The following is a 20000-nucleotide window of genomic DNA, read 5'->3' as shown; positions in this document are numbered from 1 at the left end:
CGAATGGCAGCTGAATAAAACACACCTGTGATGTAATAAAATAATATCTATGCTATCAAAAATATATAAATAAGTTCTATAACATGCTTTGTTATCAAAAATGGGAGTAGAGTTGAAGCCTACTGCCCTTTTAACTGGGCAAGTTGCTGCTGATTTATGTTAAAGCAAAGAGCCTATAAGGGAAACATCAGTAAACATAATTTGTACAATTTATTGAAAACACAACTATAATGTTTAATGGTGTAATATTGAGGGCCTCCCGGGGAGGGGAGTCCTTGTTTCCTTGTTCCCTTTAAAAATTTGCTAGTGTTCCCTTGTTCCTGAAATTACTTAAAAATGGAAATCATTTAAAAATGGTTTATGTTCTCTTGTTCCCTAAGATATTTTGTCTTTGTTCCCCTATTCCCCAGTTCAAATAATAAGCCATGTTCCATAGTTCCCCAAAACCCCTGGGAGACCCTCAGTGTTCCCACTAGAGGGATGGTGAACCTTGCAGTGTAAGCAGTGTAAAAAAAGTAAAGTAACCATTATATTAAACATTGATAACTCATAACAGTAGTTCAACTAATAAACCTGAGGTTGACGTTGTTCTCATTTTAAACCCCCCTCTCGATCAGTGCTCTGTTTTATTGGAATTTAAAGCTACTTAAGCTACACATAACAGAAAGAAGTCGAAACAAGGATGTGAGATCTGGGAATCAAACTCAGGACCTCTTGCACCAAGGCCACGCACTAACGGCCTGCGCCATCCTTGCTCCTTGAAGTGTCCCAAAGTAATTTTTTTAAGATTGTAGTTATCAATAAATCATATAGTGGAAATTCAGTTCAAATTACGATACTTCCTACCTGAATGTATAAAGATCATAGATCTTCTATTAAACAAATTTTCCCAATAATATTATTATCTCTTTAATACTTTCCTCCTTGGTAACTGAAGAGAAATGGGAAGCCACTTCAATTTTCTCCATTTGCTCAGAGGCGAATGGTACTTGCTATTCACCTCCAAACTAGCCAATCAGACTGTGTGTGGTATATACTACTACTGTTTATCACTTATGCTAAAAGAAAGGTGTACATTTTAACATTCATTAATATATGAATGCCATAAAATTAAGGCTGACAAGGGACATCAATTAGACTTCTTTGTTCTTCCTCTTTTCTTGAGTTCACCACTCAATGCAAGACTTGTTCTGGCTTTTGTCCAGTTGCCGCTTGATTTCCGTCGTTCTTTGCGACTTTGAGGAGATATACTGCTTTGACTGCTCTGAGGCCTGGAAAGACGTTCTACAAAGAGGAATATTGCATTGTAGTGTGTTATCTAGAAGAAATATACCTGAAACTAGGTTCGTAGTATTTCTGAACTTGTAGTCTTAGATCTGACCACACTATCTTACAGTCACAGGTAAATGGCATATGCTGTCTGACACAATAAACCCCACGTCATCACATACAGTTTCAACCTTCATTTAAGCAATGAACAATAATCATTTTAATAATAACTGAAGAATATAAATACAATTTTACCACAATTGCTTGTAATCTCGCAATCTGATTGGCTAATTTGCCGTTGTCGATGAGAGTCTAGACAATGCTGTACACGTCATGCTCGCGTCATTTTGTCACGCAGTGTAATAGCCAATCAGGAACGCTCATTTTGGAAAATAAACCAATCATATTGCGAGAAAGTTATAGACAACGCTTGCTCTTTAAGTCATGATTTTGGTCACGCTCTGAAATAAAAACTTTCTTTGGCGTTGAGAGTCTAGACAACGGTTCAGCGTTGTCTGTACTCGGCTGCGCCTGGTGAGTCCACAACATTTTGACTAATGTGATGACGAATATCATTGTCGATAAGAGTACAGACAACGCTGAACCATTTTCGATTTGTTTTTGCTTTAAAGTGTGTGGAATTCTTGGATTAACCAACCATTCAGCTAAGCAGAGAGTCTCATAAAATAACACAACTAGCTACTGGATTTCTAAGCAAGGTCCCTGTCGCCTCACAAACGAATTCCCATGACTAGAAATAACTGTTAAGGGATGCAAATAAATCCTTAAAAATATAAAACTAAGAAAGTGAACATGTTACATGAGCCACTTTTATGTTTTTGTCCTTACATCATTAGGGACCTTAAGCAAGGACAATGATGGCTATGAGAACATTGTCTAAAAATACCATTTGCTGTTACTGTAATAATTTTGTGATTCCTCCAAGTCGCTAGGCTGGAAAGTGCGAATGCATATTCCAAGAATCTATGTGTGGATATTTAAAGTGAAAATTGAAAACTCATCGTCAGGTGCTCTCGTATTCCACACGACATCAAATTTTATCATTTTCATGTTGTTGTCAAGATGAGAACAGCAAAGGAATGTATTAAAATGTAACATGCATGTGCAGAGTGTGCAGAGATATTGTTTTTGCTATTTAAACCTACTGTTATGTGGCGTTCTCGTCGTGGTTGTCGTCGTCCTTGCTTAAGGTCCCTATTCAGACAGAGGTTTACATGGCACAGTGGTCAGATCACTTGCCCCCCATCAATGTGGCCTGGGTTTGATCCCCAGACTTAGCATCACATGTGGGTTAAAGGGGCTATGTCACGTTATTTTAGAGTGTTTAGGGAAAATGTTTAGTTTATCCCGCCTTAAAACTCAAAAAATGGAAATGTGGAATTCCTTTACTAATAAAATTATCCTTACATCACCAACAAGATGATTCTGAGCAAAAAACGGCCTTTATCCAGGCGATTTGCGATAAACTTGAAAAACGTCGGGCCAACTTTTTTCAAGATTACTCAAATGCAATCCATTTCAATCTTGTCCATTTGTGTCCATCCATGCTTTTCTTCTCTTTTGTTATATTTCGTTTATGTTCAATAGTTTTGAGCGTTCATTGCAATGTTTCAATCTATTTTTTGGGCATTTTGGATATCATGAAATTACATCATTTCATGTGACATAGCCCCTTTAAGTTTGTTGGTTCACTACTCTGCAGTGAGAAGTTTTTCTCCAGACACCACTATTCCAGTTTTCCCCTCTCCTCAATTTAACCAACCTATGAGTTAATTTGACTTACTTGATTTCAGTGCAGTGTCTCCAATAATATTACCTAGTGCTCCAGTGCTAAATACATGCAGTTGACATTTATGGTAAATAAAGTTAATTTTTATTATTCTATGGAAAGCTTCGAATTTTAATTGTGCTAACAGATGGTGATACTCACGCAGAAATGTGGATGTTACTGTCCTGATGTCATTTAGCAATGGAGTGTATGTGAAGACTTGCTCTCCTTCTTTTTCTGAAAAAAAACGAGGTTTGCCAAAGAATCACCAAAAAAGTAGTTGTTAGCAGCATTACTAAGGGGCAGTTTGTTCACCTGGGGCCAGTTGTTTGAAGCCTCAACTGGTTAGTGCAAACCTTTGGTTAAGAGGTATCAAAACCTCTAGACTTCCATGGTATTTAACACTGGTTAGTGCAAACCATGCTTCGAGCAACCCAGGCCTGACATGCAGTTAAAGGGAGAGTTTCATGTCTCTGTGCATGGGCAAACTCTCACGAAAGCACTGATGCAGGAATCAGAAACAATGCCGTGGAAGTGGAATTACTCATTGGAATTTCCTTTGTTTTATGAACCTACTGCATGCAAATAGATAACTTTTGGAGACAACTCGTGCATGGAATAAAATGTTCGAGTTTGATCGTAGCACGAGTCAAGTTCGAGCCCGAGTCAAGTTCGAGTCACGAGTCAAGTTCGAGTCAAGTTAAATTTTCCTTTTTTTTTTAGTAGTTTTGTTTTTACTTGCTGTGTGAAAATAATGTACCAGAGGTAATTAGGCCTAATTAGGTCTTTTTAGGGCTAATTAGGCCTAAAATTAGCTTTCAAGAATGTTTAGGGTACTTTTCTTTAGGCCTAATTAGGCCTAATTAGGCCTAAAAAGACCTAATTAGGCCTAATTACCTCTGGTACATTATTTTCACACAGCAATTAAAAACAAAACTACCAAAAAAAAAAGGAAAATTTAACTTGACTCGAACTTGACTCGTGACTCGAGCTTGACTCGGGCTAGAACTTGACTCGTGCTACGATCAAACTCAAAATGTTCAACCCATATAATAAATTCGATGGTCAAGACTAAATTTGATATTTTCTGTGTAAACTCGCAGTATCCTCCACCAAATTTGGGTCTCAGTAATTCAGTATATTTGCTTTTAATTAGTTCTTTCTGTAATGGACATCATCTGGTTCAGTAAGAACTGCAAAATTTACTACTGATAGTGCCAAAGCTTGGACATGCGCCGGGTGGGAGGGTTGGGAGCAAAGCCTACTGCTAAAGATGGTCCAACAACTGAGTTACCTTAAGGGCCCACTGACGTATTTTTTTGGGTGCGTTGCTAAGGATGTAATAGTTAAGTAATTTGAGAGAATTTGGCATTATTTTGGTCAGTTTCCAACTTTTGTAAGCCAATGACCCTAAATATGACGTCATCATGCCGCGCCCATGGTCACGTGACCAATAAAAGAAAACTCTAAATTTGTCTCCGTGCTACGCAATTTTGGTATTTAATCGATGGTTTGATAACTTGTATTCGTTTTTTCATCCAGCCAAGCATGGTTTTCTTTTTATTTTGAAAAATGTTCTTTTTAAAGACATAAACGATACTGAAATACCCGTAACTTTTCCAAAAAAGATGATTTTAAAAAATCAATGCTTCGCTATATTCAGTATTTGGGGGTGAAACGTGCCATGTAAAAATAATTATAATTCAATTTAAAACCGCCAGAAATTTAGCTTTTTTCTCAAACCGGAAGTCAGTTCGTTTACGCATGCGCAGTTGATCTGAGAACGAGCGCGAGGAAGGGCGAGGAAAAACCTTCAATGGAAACAACAGTTTGTTCGGTGACTTTTGCTTATAAGTGGGTTTTCTTGTCAGCTCACGATATGATGACGTCAGTTACCAGGAGTAACATTTCACTTCCTTAGCAACACGCGAAAAATCCGTCTGTGGGCCCTTAAGCACATGTGCTGAAGACGTCAGCAATGAGGCTGGCCAAATTGAGTGTGTACTATTAATTACATGCATTAATTAACATAATTTAATGCTACCCAACTTTATCACTCGACAAAATAATGCTAATAAACAGGGGCGTGGAGAGGGAGTGGCTGGTCACCACAAAATGATTACTGATTTATGACAGAAGCCCATGTTTATGATAAATGAAGATGGTGACAATTTTGATTATATTGACGATGCAGATAAAACAACTCACAACTTATGCGATGCCTTGCTCGTGATCTGTCAGGTTAAGATATAAATATTATGAAAGACTGAATGAAATCTCGAAAAGTGCAAAAAAAGACTAAAATCTTAAAGACAGAAATCATCATCATATTATCATCATCATGAACATCATCGTTCTTGTTTGTTTAATCAAAAAGGTAATTGAAGACATCCAAAAAATATGCCATTTTCTGTCAAACATCCCACGGTAAATGGAGCAGTTACACAAATATTTAATTGAGCAATTTTAAGAGAAAGACTGTCAAGTCTTATGAGTATAAACAATAAGCAACAAACGGGTTGAGACAATATGAATCTTAGAAAAATTGCTCCCTTAATATTACCATCTAACCCCTTCCCCTCCCCTGTTATCAACTTTGAATCGGTGTGGGGTATTGGTGCACGTTGAAAATGTACCATTAAGATGATTTTCTCCTAAGTGTGGTCTTTCCACTTCAGTGTCTCAACTACTTTTGTCGCTCAGAGAGCAAAAATAAAATCTATTTCAAAACATCCCAAGTTAAATAGAGCAGCTACACAAATATTTTAATGAAGCATTACAAAACTTACTGTCAAGTCTTATAAGTATAAAGGAATGCCTAGCTTTGAGTAGATCTGTCGCATATTCACTTTTATGGTCTAAAAGGTTTTTAAGATTTCCCGATTCATCAGACAAGTCTATGAGTTCTGAAAAACAAGAATATACAGCCTGAGAGATTTGATCAATCAAATTAAAACAAACCCAAACAATTAAACGAAAGTGTGGCAAACCTTCTCTATCACGACGACATCTCTTTTTTATATCCTCTAAAAGAACTTTTATCACACAGTTTGGGTTGAAAAGGGCTTCTTGACAATCTAAACAAGGTAAGATAAAAACGAGTAAATTAAATGTCGTGAGGTTGTGTGTGCGCAAACACACGTACATGATGATCTGTCATTCTGTGAAAGATGTCACGAAGTCAAACGCGGAAACGCGGAATTTAACTCGCCATGGTCTGTTTAAAAGAGATCAACTCTTACCTCCAAACCTTACAGTTATAAACATCTTGTGCGTAATTAGGCAATTCCAAAGTGAAGCTAGAAGCTATGTTTGTTGGTTGTTTCGTCTGCTAAGTGACTTCATCGCAAACTCATTGTTTTGCGACAGTAAGCCTTTGACATCGATCAATTGGTTGCAGTCATTCATGCAATTATTATGCTATTTTACGATTTTGTTTAACAATAACATCGTGCTAATGGCAACACTGCAATATTGATTAATTAACAAATGTCACGCTCTGACACGCTTTTACCCGAAAGCGAGGCTTCATTAACAAAGTGATCACGACAACACATCGGCAATCAATTAATTCGTTAATTTCCTCTCGGAAATGAAGCTATGTTTGATATTCTTGAGAAGACATACTACCTTTGGCATTTTTTCTATTTGTAAATCTGCGAATCGGCAGTTGCGGATTTTTTTTTTGGGTGCAATGTTGGTTCAGTGGTGAGAGCATGTGTCGCCTCTCTCTAATGTGACTCGGGTTCGATTCCCCAGACCGGTCAGTGTAAAACGCAGACTGCAGACCGGGGGTAAAATGCAGATTGAGGTTATAATTTAAATGTTGAAAAAGCTCAAACCCATTAGAAGTGCCAACAGTTAACCCTAAATATTGTTTTAGGCCTAATTAGGCCTAAGGTTAGCATTTCTAAGGGGTTTGAGCTTTTTCAACAGTTACGTTATAACTTCAGTCTGCATTTTACCCCTGGTCTGCAGTCTGCGTTTTACACTGACTGAGCGTGATATATGGGTTCAGTTTCTTGGTTCCCCACTCTGCTCTGAGAGGTTTTTCCTTTGTTCCGAGAATTTGGCGGAGAAAAGGCTGATCAGGCTCTATTGAAGTGAAAAGCGATGGGCGTGATATTTCCTCAAAATATTTAGATATTTTCATGACACGAAGAAACATCTTTATTAGAATTAGGAGCTTGCCAAATTTAAGAAATTGCAGTTTGTATAGCTTTCTTCTACAACGAGAATACAGGGGCGGATCTAGGGGAGGGTTCAGGGGGGACGCAGCCCCCCACTCCCCCTCCCCCACCCATCCTGAGATGACAGGCGGCTTTCTAATACAACTTGTATTTTGCCAAAAAAAAGTCACCAGTCAGCTAAACCATTCCTTTGTGGTGCACCCCTCCCTAAGAAAAATCCTGGATCCGCCCCTGGAATATATATGGCTTTGATCAGCGACAATTAGCGACAGTTTTATAATTTTAATTTTGTTTTCATCTCGGAATAACAGTATTCCACTCTAGCTTTTTGTTAATAATCTCTGTGTCCTGAACACAACAGTACAGAAGACAGACTTAACTGATTAGAGTGTAATGTGAAGTGCTAGTTTTGTACCCCATATGAACTAGCAATTCACTCACATTGCACTCTAATCAGTTCAGTCTGTTGAAATATAAGTGCTACACGGCCAACGTTTGCAAAAACGTAACCCCTCCTTGTACTTGTACATGTTGGCATTGCTGTGACTTTAACATCTTCAGTTCCCACGGCCTAGAGCAGCGGTGATCTAACTCGAAGGTCGTGGGTTCAATTCCCACCCTGGTCAGAGTTTTTCTCTGTCCTTGTGTGGGCCCATTGCCATTAGTAAGGCTAACGCTCACATGGTTCATATGGGGTACAAAACTAGCACTTCACGTTACACTCTAATCAGTACAGAAGACAGTTTATTGCGTAAGGCAGCCAGGAATTTACTTTTTGGGTAAAAGTGCTTACTATTGTTATTGCGCATATGTTCTGTGCATCTCGAGATACTCTGGTTTCCTATGGGTGGTGCTTATTATATAGAGAATTAGTGGGCACCGTCCTTAAGCGAATGTCATTTTCATAGACCTAAAAAAGGCGTTTGACGCTATGGACCATCATATCCTTTTGCGTAAACTCTCTATCTATGGGATTAATGGGATCTCTCTAAAGTGGTTTGAGTCGTATTTAACTATAATCGCGGTCAAAAGTGAAAGGTCACTTATCACAAGCGAAACAAATCACTTGCGGAGTTCCTCAGGGTTCCATCTTTTTCTCATTTACATTAAAGACCTCCCAAACTGTGTTAAAAAGGCTGCATCTAGAATACATGTCGATGATACTAATATTACCCTGGCTGACTCTGACCTGAATGTTCTTGAAAACGAGATGAACAGCGAATCAAGAAACTTAAACGTCTGGCTCATCGCGATTAATAATTAAGGGCGCGTTCGATTGACCCTATTCCGGAATAAGAATACGTGGAGTGATGATTAAAACGGTATGTTTGGCGCGTTTCGAAGCAGCAAGGATAATAAAAATATGTTTAAAATAGCGTTTTAGCGGATGTTTGACAATTTTAATGTGAATCTCCGTAAAAACGAAGGATTTCTAACTTATATTCCATGTATTCTTATTCCGGAATACGGTCAATCGAACGCACCCTAAGTTAAGTCTGAATATTGGTAAAACTGAATTCATGTTGATTGGTTCTCACCAATCTGAGACTAAGGATGCAAAACAATCACCATAAATGAAGGACAGATACCGGTCATTCGAAAGTAACAGTACAGGAGAATAACGACAAAAATTGAAACAAAACGAATTGGGAAAAAAACAAGACACCCCGGCTCCGACCCCGCGTTTTGGCTAACCCTTGTTGAAACCTTGGTAAATCGGTTCAAAGACCCTTTTCCCCGACAAGGCCGTAGATAGAGATAGTTCGAAATTGGGAATTCTATTTTACATCAGAAGAACACTTGCATTAACTTATCTGTCTGGCATTACTTTTAAAAGAAACTTTAAAATTATTCTGTGAGAAAACACGGGAAAGACAAAATTACCTATCTGTAGTTGTCATTACTGTACAGACAAGCAAATTATTTGCATTTTATCTTTGAGCGGTATTTGCTTTCTTTGAAAGCTGGTGCTGTATACGCATCTTAATCATCCAAATCATTGTGTACACGAAAAGAGAAATGATTGCCGCATGAAAGGAGTCTGTCACATTTATATATGGTCTGAGGGCGGGCTAAAACCTCTTTAAATAAATCTGAACCTGAAAGAGATGCCGATCTGCTTTGTTAAATATTTATTTACATTGAAAAATGAAATTGTTATCTTTAAGTTATTTATTTTAACGATGTAAATGTGTTCAGTGAATAGCCATCTGCCAATGTGCCTAGCTCGAAATTAATTTTTTGTCACCTTAATTTTTGACGTTGTTGTATGATTTTAGTTGTATGTTTTTCTGTCATCTTCTTTTCCTTGGCTCTCGTCTTTTGATCTCGAGCCTCTACTGTGTTAGAAACACCAAAGGGCATTTTAGTCATTTGATCAATAAAGTGGCTTCTGTAAGCAGCAAACCGGGAAAATCCAATATTTTATTCGCCGGTCAAGCAAAGTGCTTTCTACTAGTATGCATGCGTTTGCGCTATTTTTTGTTGTATTTTCTGAATCTACGCTAAATAGTATCTTTAACTACACACTTGAAAACCATCTAGGGACTGGCAACTCTTGCAGTTCGTTGTATGGATTGAAGTGCTTATTTTGTATTTTCGAAAGCCTTCCTAGCTCAGGGGCACCCAACCAGAATATAGTTCAAAACCACTTAAACATAGCATTGTTAAAGGTATTTAAACGGCAGATATAGGCATATTTTTATCCTCTTAAAATGTTTCATCTGTTCAGAGTTCCTAGCGGAAAGTCTAGCGGTTCGAAAATTATAGGCATCAAAACTTACCTTTTCGAAAATTCAGTTCAGCCAGAAAAAAGGCTCCCGAAAATTCTAGGTGACCTTTTTAGGGTAAAAATCCGTTAAAAATGGGCAATTATACCATTTCTTAGATGTTCGAAAATCCTAGGACAGGCAAGCAAGCAAGAAATTTTAAAAGAAATGTTCCGAAAATTATAGATTTCAAATCGTCTTCCGAACAGATATTCAGTTCCGAAGATTGACGTTGGGTGCCCCTGCTTCCTGACCCAGGGCGCTTTCCATTTGACAGAACTGACGGCTAGACCGGGCATTTCGAAGGACTGACTCTACAACGCATCCAAACAACTCACGTCGAGGATGATATATACTCCCCGAGAAGAATGCGAGGGATTATCAAGCAAGTGTTCCTTCAAATTGTTGCATTTTCTTTGCAAATTATTGGGTCTGGCTGGCCACTTCTGACAAAAGGAAAGCGCCCCTAGTTTCATCGTGTGCAAAATATGAACAGTTGACTTTTTACCAACTAAAGAAACGTAAATGTTGGCTGTTCTGGTCAGTTACTTTCGATAGTTAAACTCTGTCAGTTTTACACATAACGATTTGCCTCATTTCGATTCGTTCATGTAGGCATGCATTTGTGGTGTGAAACAATTACCGAAAATAAGCGATTTCTCAAATGCAAAACGAAAACATTGTCAGTGACACAGTCTTCAGATCTCTTGATACTGTTCAGTGACGGATCGAAAAACACTTCGTCTCGCAATATAATTAATACAGAACATCATAGCAAATGTCCTCTACATATTTAAAGTTTTCACACGTAAAACCAAAACAAATCAGTTGTACAATGCGGACAAAAGACCACTCTACACTGAGTGATCTATAAATTATTAATACCAGCACTTACCGCTCAATTCGGCCTGTCAGTCACGTGCGGAAGCTCCCCATGGTAGGACGAAAAACGTTATTTGATATAATATGGCTTTGCTGACATGATCCGGTTTCATTTATTTCCAACAAATTAAAAACGATCAACATCATTACGTTAGAATAGGATGGCTTTCTTGTTTTAGTTGAAATGCTTTCCTCGTTTCCGTCTCCTAGAAAACTCAGCTTGTTCAATTTCCAATAATTCAATAAGAAGGTAGAATAATTTTTAATTGCAATTCGCATTGAATCGATCCTTATCTTTTCCTAACAAACTCTCTTCAGTTACTCACTCATAAATTATTATCTATTTATTTATTTATTTATTTATTTATTTATACAATTTGCTGCCGGGAAAAGGGGACTGCAAGACGAGGCGAGGATACTAGAGCTGAAGCCGAAACCGATATGGGCTCACAACTCAAACCAAACTATTGTAGATTATGTAGTATGGGCCACAAAATATTAAGCAGGGGGAGATTTAAGATCGCGGAAAATCATTCAATGAATACTTATCTTACATAAGAAATTCTGTAAGCCTTAAACCCTAAAAGCAAGGAAAAAAATATTATTATCCTCACGGGATAAAGTGAATTAAAAACGTTTAGCGATAAAAAATGAAAAACTTTGTGAATTTGTTTTTACAGAGTGGATGGTAAATTAAGTGATTGAGCATCACTAATCAGTTTCAGCTGCAGATTCGGCGGAAGTGCCATCATGAACAAAAAGATTGTCAAATTTGGAGGTAAACAGAGTAAAGGAGGCCTCATTATATCGAGCTATGAAACCAGTCTTAATTCAAGTAATAAAGTGAATGCCATACGATAAGTAAAAGACATAAGTTCAAGTAGATTTCATGTGGAATGCCGAGTCGCTAGAGGCAAAACTGTTAATGAATGTGCAATATTCAAGGAAAGTAAATCTGCCACGGACTTTTGTCATCAACATAATTTTATCCGCTGACTCCGGTAATCTTTGTCCATTGGGTGCGTCTTTGACCATCTCCACACAGCACTGCTTTCTTCTTACAGTACAATAACTTAATTCTGGAGACTAATACGTGTATAGTATTCTGCGATGCCATTCCCATGCAGGAACTTCCCAAAGACATTGACGGTTTAGGATTTCTAGCGCTTTTTCAAAATCGATTTAATTGAAATCCAGCGCCTGTTTGACAATATTCTGACCATGGAAATTTGAACCGCTACCTTAAATCGTAAGAACTTGTACGGGTTAAGCGATGTTCACGCTAAGAGGGATATTTACAATGTATTAATTATTGGTTTTAAAAACAGTCAAAATAGTTTTTTGTGATGTCAAAGTTTTAGTCGTTACGTGGGTGGAGCTCGGGGATGGTATTATGTTATTTTTGTTATTTCTGTGCACTGTTATCTAGGGAGGATATACAAAACATTATCACATTAATTAATTTTAAGCCCAAATACCTCGGCCAATCGCTTTAATGGCCATGTGAAAATCTTGACCAAAAATGGAGCCAATGAAAGATTCATCGAAATTCTAGTCAATGTTCATTTAATTCCATCAAGTTCTTCCGTTGTTTGGTATTCCTTGGTGCAAACACAGCGGAGAGAATGAGAAAAATATATACCGGTACACCTGCGTGTGGAATTGGTTCATGTGACGTCACTGCATCTTGCCGAGGAATTACGCATGCGCGTACTCTTCTTCCCGAAAGGGTGCGCTCGTACGCGAAGTGGTTTTGTGCACAATTCATTGCCTTCTGCTAGATGTGGTAACGGTATTTTGAAGCTATTGTCCCTTTTACACCTTGTTCTGCGTCATTCAACAACATTTGAACAATGTGCGCGTAAATTGTCGACGGAAAGCGCAATTCCTCCTCTGCGCCGATCGAGGAAACGTATTGTTTATCAACCCAGTTTATACAGTGCGGATACAGCGCGCAGTGCAATTGTCCTTTCCGCTGAAAAAGGTCTTTGGGAGCGCCAGGAGAATTCATCTTCATGGTTTTTGCGGCTTAAATTTGACATGGACAACGCAGATTCGAAAAAAACGGGAACTCGGTAAGCAAGACGAGAAATAATATTTATTTAGACTTCTCTTGTGCTATGGAAGGTATACTGTTGGGGTTATCTCGTTAAAGCTTATCAGTATTTTGCCCTTGTAGAAATGTTTTATGTTTCATATTGTCTTGTACTTAATGATAGACTTTCTGCTATATTTAAATTTATGGATTGCCTGAGCATTTTCCATAACTGGTCAAAGTCATGTATAAATTATGGATTTACATCAGCCTGATTTCCAACTTTCGAATTCCTTTTGCAGTGTTTTCAAGAAAACATCGCCAAATGGAAAGGTAATGTTTCAAGAAGTGATTCCCCCTCCCTTTGTTTATCTTCTCTTGATTATTTAAGATACATTTGGCTCGTGAACAAGGCCAATATTCTTTAAAATTCGCTACTTGTCAAAATGGCATGTCAATGTTGATACCTTCCATTTGGGATTAGACACGCCGTTGGTGGGCTTAATTGAATCCAGCTAAGTTCCCAGGCTAATGAATCGAAAGGGTGATGAGTGTTTTGCCATTATAAACAGTTGACAAGTATGTTTTAAGGGAAGTGTTGTTAAAGGGAATTTCCCCATACATTTGTTTATCAGTTTTTTATCTATGTTTAGTTCATTTTACTACTTAATGAACCAGTGAAAAAAATATGATAGTAGAAATAGGGTAGACTGTCATATACCGGACAAAAATGGCTGGGAACAAAACAACCATTGTTATCCCGATTAGGCCTTGCTCATTAGGTATTGTTATGTTGGCTTTGTTCTTTTGTTTTGTGGGCATTAATTATTTTGAATCCGGAATATGAAAGACCATCCTAGGTTTTTTTTGTAACATTTGCCTTCTGAAGTACATTTTTTACTTGTGAAATTTCATATGGTCATTTAAATGGAAAAAAATATGGTAAATTTTGGGGAGGTTAAATTATTGCTTTGAGTCATTCAACTTTTCTTTTTGTTTTAATCTGTTTAAAAAGAGTAATAAGGAATAGCTGGTTTATGTTAGAAGCAATGTGACAAATTATTGATGCTTGTTCAATCAAGAGCTGCAAATTTGCATATCCCATAGCGCAGCAGCTGACAAGCTGCTTTGTATTATGTTTGCTCATGCCCATGCTACAAACTGAACTGTCAAATGAGTGCAGACCCATACAAAAAGGGAAGACCTTAGAATATATTACACCTGTACCCTGCTGTTAGAATTTGCAGATGGTCTGTGTTGCGCAAAATAGGGGGGGAGTACTCTAGGCTGCTTCAGGTCATCTTCAAGAATGAGGGTGCAGTCTTACATTGCAAACTTGATGGTTGACTGACTTGTGTTGCTTGACTCACGAAGGTTCTTGATTTTCTCATTGGATATCAAGTTAACATCATTCATGAAGTAAATAAATGGCTGTTTTTTATAACAAGCACCAGTTTTTAATTCTTTTGTCGGTTCTCGATTTTGTTGTTTGGACTTCAAGCTAACATTGTTCGTGACATAAACGCAAATTCTTAGTACTTTTCAATTAACCTGAATCACCCAAACATATGAAAATTATGTATGCCACGGCTCATCACATATTGATTCTGCCTGTTTCGACAGGCAAGATCAGGGACTCAAGACCTCTTCCAAGAACCAATCAAATAGCTGGGTTTGTAGAATTCTGCCCTCTCAAAAATTGGGGGAAATGCTCTAAGTAGTGTGGTTGAGAGAACCACACTTATAAATGTAGAAAGCTTGATGTTCTTAGAACCAAGGTTATGGGCAAGAAGACTGGTGTTGTGTCGTGAACCCAAAGAATTTGAGTTGACTTGTAATACTATTAAGTCCAGAACTCATTGAAGACTTATGATCATGCAACCACAAAGGTAGTTAATTTGAAATCAATGTTACATTACTGCAGGCAAAAATCTTTTCAGTCTTGGAATATGGTATCAAGATACATGTACATAACATCAAGCCATTGCGTTTAAGTAGTTTTAGTTGTGGTAATGCACTTATGCGAAGTGCACTTCCATATTGTCATCAGGGCTCTTTGAGTGAGTGAGTGAGTGTAAGAGTTGTAGGTCTGCAGTGTGTGCATGAATTACGAAACTAATGCTCGGTTTTCTTGAATTACAACAATAATGTTTGTTTGCGGACCACTTGTCGCCTTTTTTCCTTTCTTAATTTTTTAAATGAAAAGGGAATGAAAACTCTTTAAGTATGTTATTGTCAAATTAACAGACATATTTAAATTCTTAAAATCACTCTTTTTTCACGTCTTCGGAGATTGTCATGCAAGCTCACATCTACAGACATTCTGCACGTCAAATAAACAAGAAAAAAATTTCATCAGTCAACCATAATATTTTTACTCTCAAAGACCGGGTGAACTTCTCTGCCTGCATTGAAAAAGATTCAACAGTAATTTCCTTGCAACAGAAAGAAAAACAGTAGAAAATTATTTTTATCTTCATCATTGCAATTGGTCAGCAAAAAATGTAGATTTCATCAGCTTGTTTGTTTTGAAATTCCCACGGCACTGTGCTCAAAAATTTTGCCCAGTAATAGAAAAGATGGAGCTCTTCTGAATTAAACGAAACATAAAAAAATCACAACTTAGTTTTCACGTATGTTGAAAGCTTTTAGTCATCGAGTGTAGGTGCATGTTCGGCAACGCAACTTCAATTCTGCTGATTGGTAAACATGTAGATTATATCGGCTAATCTGTGTCTGTTGATTTCACTGATAGCCTACATGTGTATTTCTTCTCTTGTAATTTATTCACACAATTTTTTTAATTTTCACTCCACTTTTCTTTTAAAAAATTGTGTATGAAAAATATAGAAGTGGAAGCCGCCTGTGTGTTAGGTAAGAGGGAAAACAAAACTGAAAAGCCTTTTCAAATCATCATGTCATTTAACAGCCACACCAGAAAATAACGGGGCGAAACACGAAAATAAGCAGGTCTGTTGGAAGCATGCTTGCATTTCAAAAAATGAGGCAAGAACTAGGCAAGAATTTGTGACGCTGATGAATAATAAAGCAGTTTCTATTTCCAAAACGATGGAATTAACCTCATCTAGGAGAGTTAATTTTTGACGTGGCAGAAACAATGGTCAACCTCAACAGTTAGACTATTGTGATCTTTGTGTTGAATGTTCACATTTCTTGCCGACTTGAATAACAACAACAATCCGATGTCTTGGCGTCATTTTGCCACAGATGTATCCAGTTGTTAGGAACACACAAGGTAACTTTATCACAGGCGGCCACTGAAAACGATGTCACTTTCGATTTTGTGATTTACTTGTGTAGCCAAAAGAGCAATAGAAAAATTAAACATAGCAAAAATCTCCCAAAATAATGTTGTTTTCATGTCGCAACCTTTGCTGCTGATGGCAATTTTTTTAATTCTTGATCGACACTTCTAAAAACTTTCTTGTGCTCTTCCTTAAAACTGTGTGTCAATATTTCTTTACTTTTGCATCAAGCTTGTTAACAAAATCTGTACCATGGTTAGTTTGCATTTTTGAGCGTTAAAATAGAATTTTTGGTCTTATGTTTCCGGCAGCAAGTTGAATATTTTGAGCAGAGGTCGCCCATCCAGATACTAACCCTGCCGGACAGGGATTAACATCAATTAATGTTTGTCGTGGAAACTGTCAGACGCTCAGAGTACACGCTTAAACTTGCTGTGGAAAAGAAGTTGAACCTCATTTCAGTCTCGAAGCCAAGGTTTCTTGATTTCCTTTTATTTTCTTCAATCTTTCTGGGTTTAGTAGTTTACATATTACATTCTGAAAAACAAAACGCAGTTCAGTTGACAGTTATGGAATGAAGCACTGTGTCAAGTTACTGCACTACCACATGTATGCAATGTGTACCTGTTTTTATAGCTGGGACACAAACCCATAATATTTATTTTTAAGGGAGCAGAGAAGTAGGGAGCTGTGGCTGCTAAGAACGACTTGTGCTTAGAGCTTAGAGAGCAGGAGAATCCTATTCATATTAACCTTTCCATCCTTTAACATAAATTCTGCATGTGTTGTCTTGAACCTTCAATTATATGACTGGTGTGATGGAGCTTTTAATGTTACATAGAAAACATTGATGTGTTATTGGGTAGTATTCTTGGTTAAAGCACATAAGTTCTTTCATCGTCAAAATGATCTTCCCTCATTTAGTTAATGCAATACACATCAATAGGTTTTCTTAATTTACTTGTGTCCATAGATCACAACTTACCTGGGAAAGCGAGATTTTGTTGATCACATTAAGCACATCGATCCAGTAGGTAAGACAAATACATGTACTTACAATATGCATCACACAGAATACATGTATTATTGAAACAAGGAAAGTTTACACTTATTGTGGAAGTGCAGACACAGAAGGTGATCTCATCTGGAAGGAGAGATTAAGATCATTCACCAGTAAGTTTTTTGCAATAATAAGTTATTGGTAGGAATAATTTGTATCCCAACTACCGTAAACACTGGTAGATAAGCTGCACCCCTTAGTATAGAAGGTCAAGATTTGGAAAAAAAAAACATTTTGATAAAAATCCTGTCCCCTGAAGTACTTCAGTCTTTGAACATAATTATTGGGTTAAAGTCCAGCTCACCATGGATACAAATAATTATTTTAACCGTCCAAATTGTGTGTAAAGAATGTGTCAACTTGTTTGGAAACATTGCTTCTTTTCCTGGTAAATATTTTCCCCAGCATATTTTGAGTGCAAGGTATTTTAAGAATAAGAAGAATTCTGCAGGTTGAAGGCCGAGGTGGATAACATCCTCCGAGATCTGCAGAATTCTTCATATTCTACAAAAGCCAAATTCAATAATTGCTTTATTATTCATTCAAAATATCTTCTTCGCTCAAACTTCTTAACCTACCCGCAGCCATTTTTCTGCTCAACAAAAATGACACAATCTCGTCCCCAGCTTTTTTCGGTCAACGGATCAATAATTTGCAGCGGGCTGCACTTTTGACGTCATTTTGATGTCATCAGTTCAATAATCTGCAGCGGGCTGCACTTTTGACGTCATTGATTCAATATGACAAAGTTTCTTTCCAAATTTGGTGAACAGCAGCTGGTTATGGTAAATTATGCGTGTGGTTTTAACCAATCAGAAACATGGAAGTATTTTGAATGAATAATAATAATAATTATTATTTCTTTGACAAATTTGACAATAAAGTTGTAATCAGTGGTGGAAATAATGGGCTCCCTTAACCACGTAAGTTCTCAAAGGTCATGTGGTATACATATTTTGCTCACAGTGGATTGATCTCTAAGTAATGTGCACAGCGATACTGCCAAAATCTTTGTTGTAGAAGGGAGATTCTTTATCTATTAGCCTTCTCCTGTTCAAGAAAGGCAATTCTAAATTGTCTAAGGACCTTATTGAGAAGAGTTTTCTACTTACAAAAGTAGTGACCAGTTATCATAATCTTCGCACAGAATCTGTCAAAGTTTGGTTAAGACAGCCTTTATTTTGGGGTTTGGGTGTGATTACGGAAATTTACAATTTTCTTCCAAGATGTTCTTGTAGATAAACCACACCCCCAATTTTGAACAAAATTTTACAGTGAAAAGTTGCTGCTCATCTACTGTTGTTTACAGTATATTGGTAAGCATTACTATAAAAATGCTGAACAAAACTGCAAAAGATGTACTGTACCTTCTTGTATGATGGTTTTCAAAATTGTTTCAGTGGTTGAACAGGTACCATTTATTTAAAAAACTTGTGCCATGTAACTCAACATAATGGTCATAATTTATGCTCCCTACTCTCAAATTGCTGTGAAAAAAATCACCGAAGTCTTTTCAATAAACTTTCGTTAGTTTAACCCATTGACTCCTCAAACGCCCTAGGATTTCCCCAGTTGACGGGGTAAAATTGTCTGGTGTTAGACAGAGTAGAATCTGTTAAGTCTCACACCCAGGGGTTAATGGGTTAACCCTTTGACGTCCAAACCGGCCGAAACCAGCCAGACTTTACTCTGTCTAACACCAGACGATTTTACTCGTCAATGGGGAACCCCTGGGAGTCAATGAGTTAAAGAACAGTATAAAAAAAACTTATTTTATTAACTATCAAGTTTTGAAAGGATTTTTCCATTCAAGTGAGAGTTAATCGCTTTATTTTTTAGATGGTGTTATACTAGTGGATCCAGATTATGTTCAAGAAGGAAAGAAAGGTACAGTGGGTTAAAGCTTGTCCATGGGGTAATTTCTCTTGCTTTTTCACTTCTTTGCCTGTGTACTATTCTGATTTACGTAGCAGCTTGAAATCTACAAATGTAAGGTTTAAAGCTTTACATGTACATCCACATCACAGGCCCACATTGTTCAGGGAAAATCAGTTATTGGAAATCTTCTGCGCACAAGAGGAATTCAAAGTGTCAGTAGTGGTACATGATATCCAGTTGTTTCATATGAAGCTAAAACACTAACATTTTTAAAGACCATTGAACCTCAAGTAGGATCCCCCTCTGGCCTCGTACAATAGACCAATATCTGTTAAAATTCAGTTCTAAAGAAAAGGCATCATTTCGAGTCTCTGGGGAATAAACTCGTACAAATCCTTATATTTATTCCCCAGAGCCTTGAGATGATGCCTATTGTTTAGGACTGAATTTTAATATATCAAAATTGGTCTTTTTGTCTTGTCATGTAAAGTAGGGTTCTGGATTTTCATAGGTTTTCTGATTAGTTTTTCTTTTCTTTATGGTGGGGTTAAAAATTATTATTGTTTGAGGATGGAAAACCCTTCACCGGGATAACCACATCCTTTCATTTTCACAATCATCTTCAACAATATTATTGCCCTTGCTGGGGAAATGACATGTATTTTTTGCAAAGGAATACATTAAGTCCTTTTTTTTTTTTTCAGTCTTTGCTCAAGTGTTAGCAGCATTTAGGTGAGGATTTGAATATTTTATCCACAGATCATAGAACCACTAACTAGTTCTGGGTTCAATGATGCCAACTCTTTTTGCCCTCTTTCATGGTGAGAATAGCAGGGCTACCTTGAGTTTGAAAACAACCAAAC

General features: G+C 37.3%; 2 protein-coding genes across 2 annotated transcripts in view; one reads left to right on the top strand and one right to left on the bottom strand.

Annotated features, from left to right (window-relative positions):
• LOC138029081 (uncharacterized protein CXorf65 homolog) overlaps positions 1-6559 on the bottom strand; it is a 7312-nt gene extending 753 nt beyond the window's left edge. Inside the window, exons 1-5 of the mRNA XM_068876765.1 lie at positions 6301-6559; positions 6049-6135; positions 5848-5964; positions 3221-3295; positions 1-1284 (exon numbers count right to left, since the gene is read on the bottom strand). The exon at positions 1-1284 is cut by the window's left edge and continues 753 nt beyond it. Coding sequence (XP_068732866.1) covers positions 1130-1284; positions 3221-3295; positions 5848-5964; positions 6049-6135; positions 6301-6325 — 459 coding nt within the window. The 5' untranslated portion in view covers positions 6326-6559 and the 3' untranslated portion in view covers positions 1-1129. The remainder of the gene's footprint in view (positions 1285-3220; positions 3296-5847; positions 5965-6048; positions 6136-6300) is intronic.
• A 6054-nt stretch (positions 6560-12613) lies between these two features.
• LOC138028432 (beta-arrestin-1-like) overlaps positions 12614-20000 on the top strand; it is a 20998-nt gene continuing 13611 nt past the window's right edge. The window contains exons 1-5 of the mRNA XM_068875970.1: positions 12614-12973; positions 13236-13266; positions 17173-17233; positions 19099-19146; positions 19842-19869. Of these exons, the coding sequence (XP_068732071.1) occupies positions 12939-12973; positions 13236-13266; positions 17173-17233; positions 19099-19146; positions 19842-19869 (203 nt within the window). The 5' untranslated portion in view covers positions 12614-12938. The remainder of the gene's footprint in view (positions 12974-13235; positions 13267-17172; positions 17234-19098; positions 19147-19841; positions 19870-20000) is intronic.

Source organism: Montipora capricornis, chromosome 13 (genome assembly GCF_036669925.1).
Source record: "Montipora capricornis isolate CH-2021 chromosome 13, ASM3666992v2, whole genome shotgun sequence".
NCBI classification, from domain to species: Eukaryota; Metazoa; Cnidaria; class Anthozoa; order Scleractinia; family Acroporidae; genus Montipora; species Montipora capricornis.
This window is presented reverse-complemented; position numbering and strand designations above follow the sequence as displayed.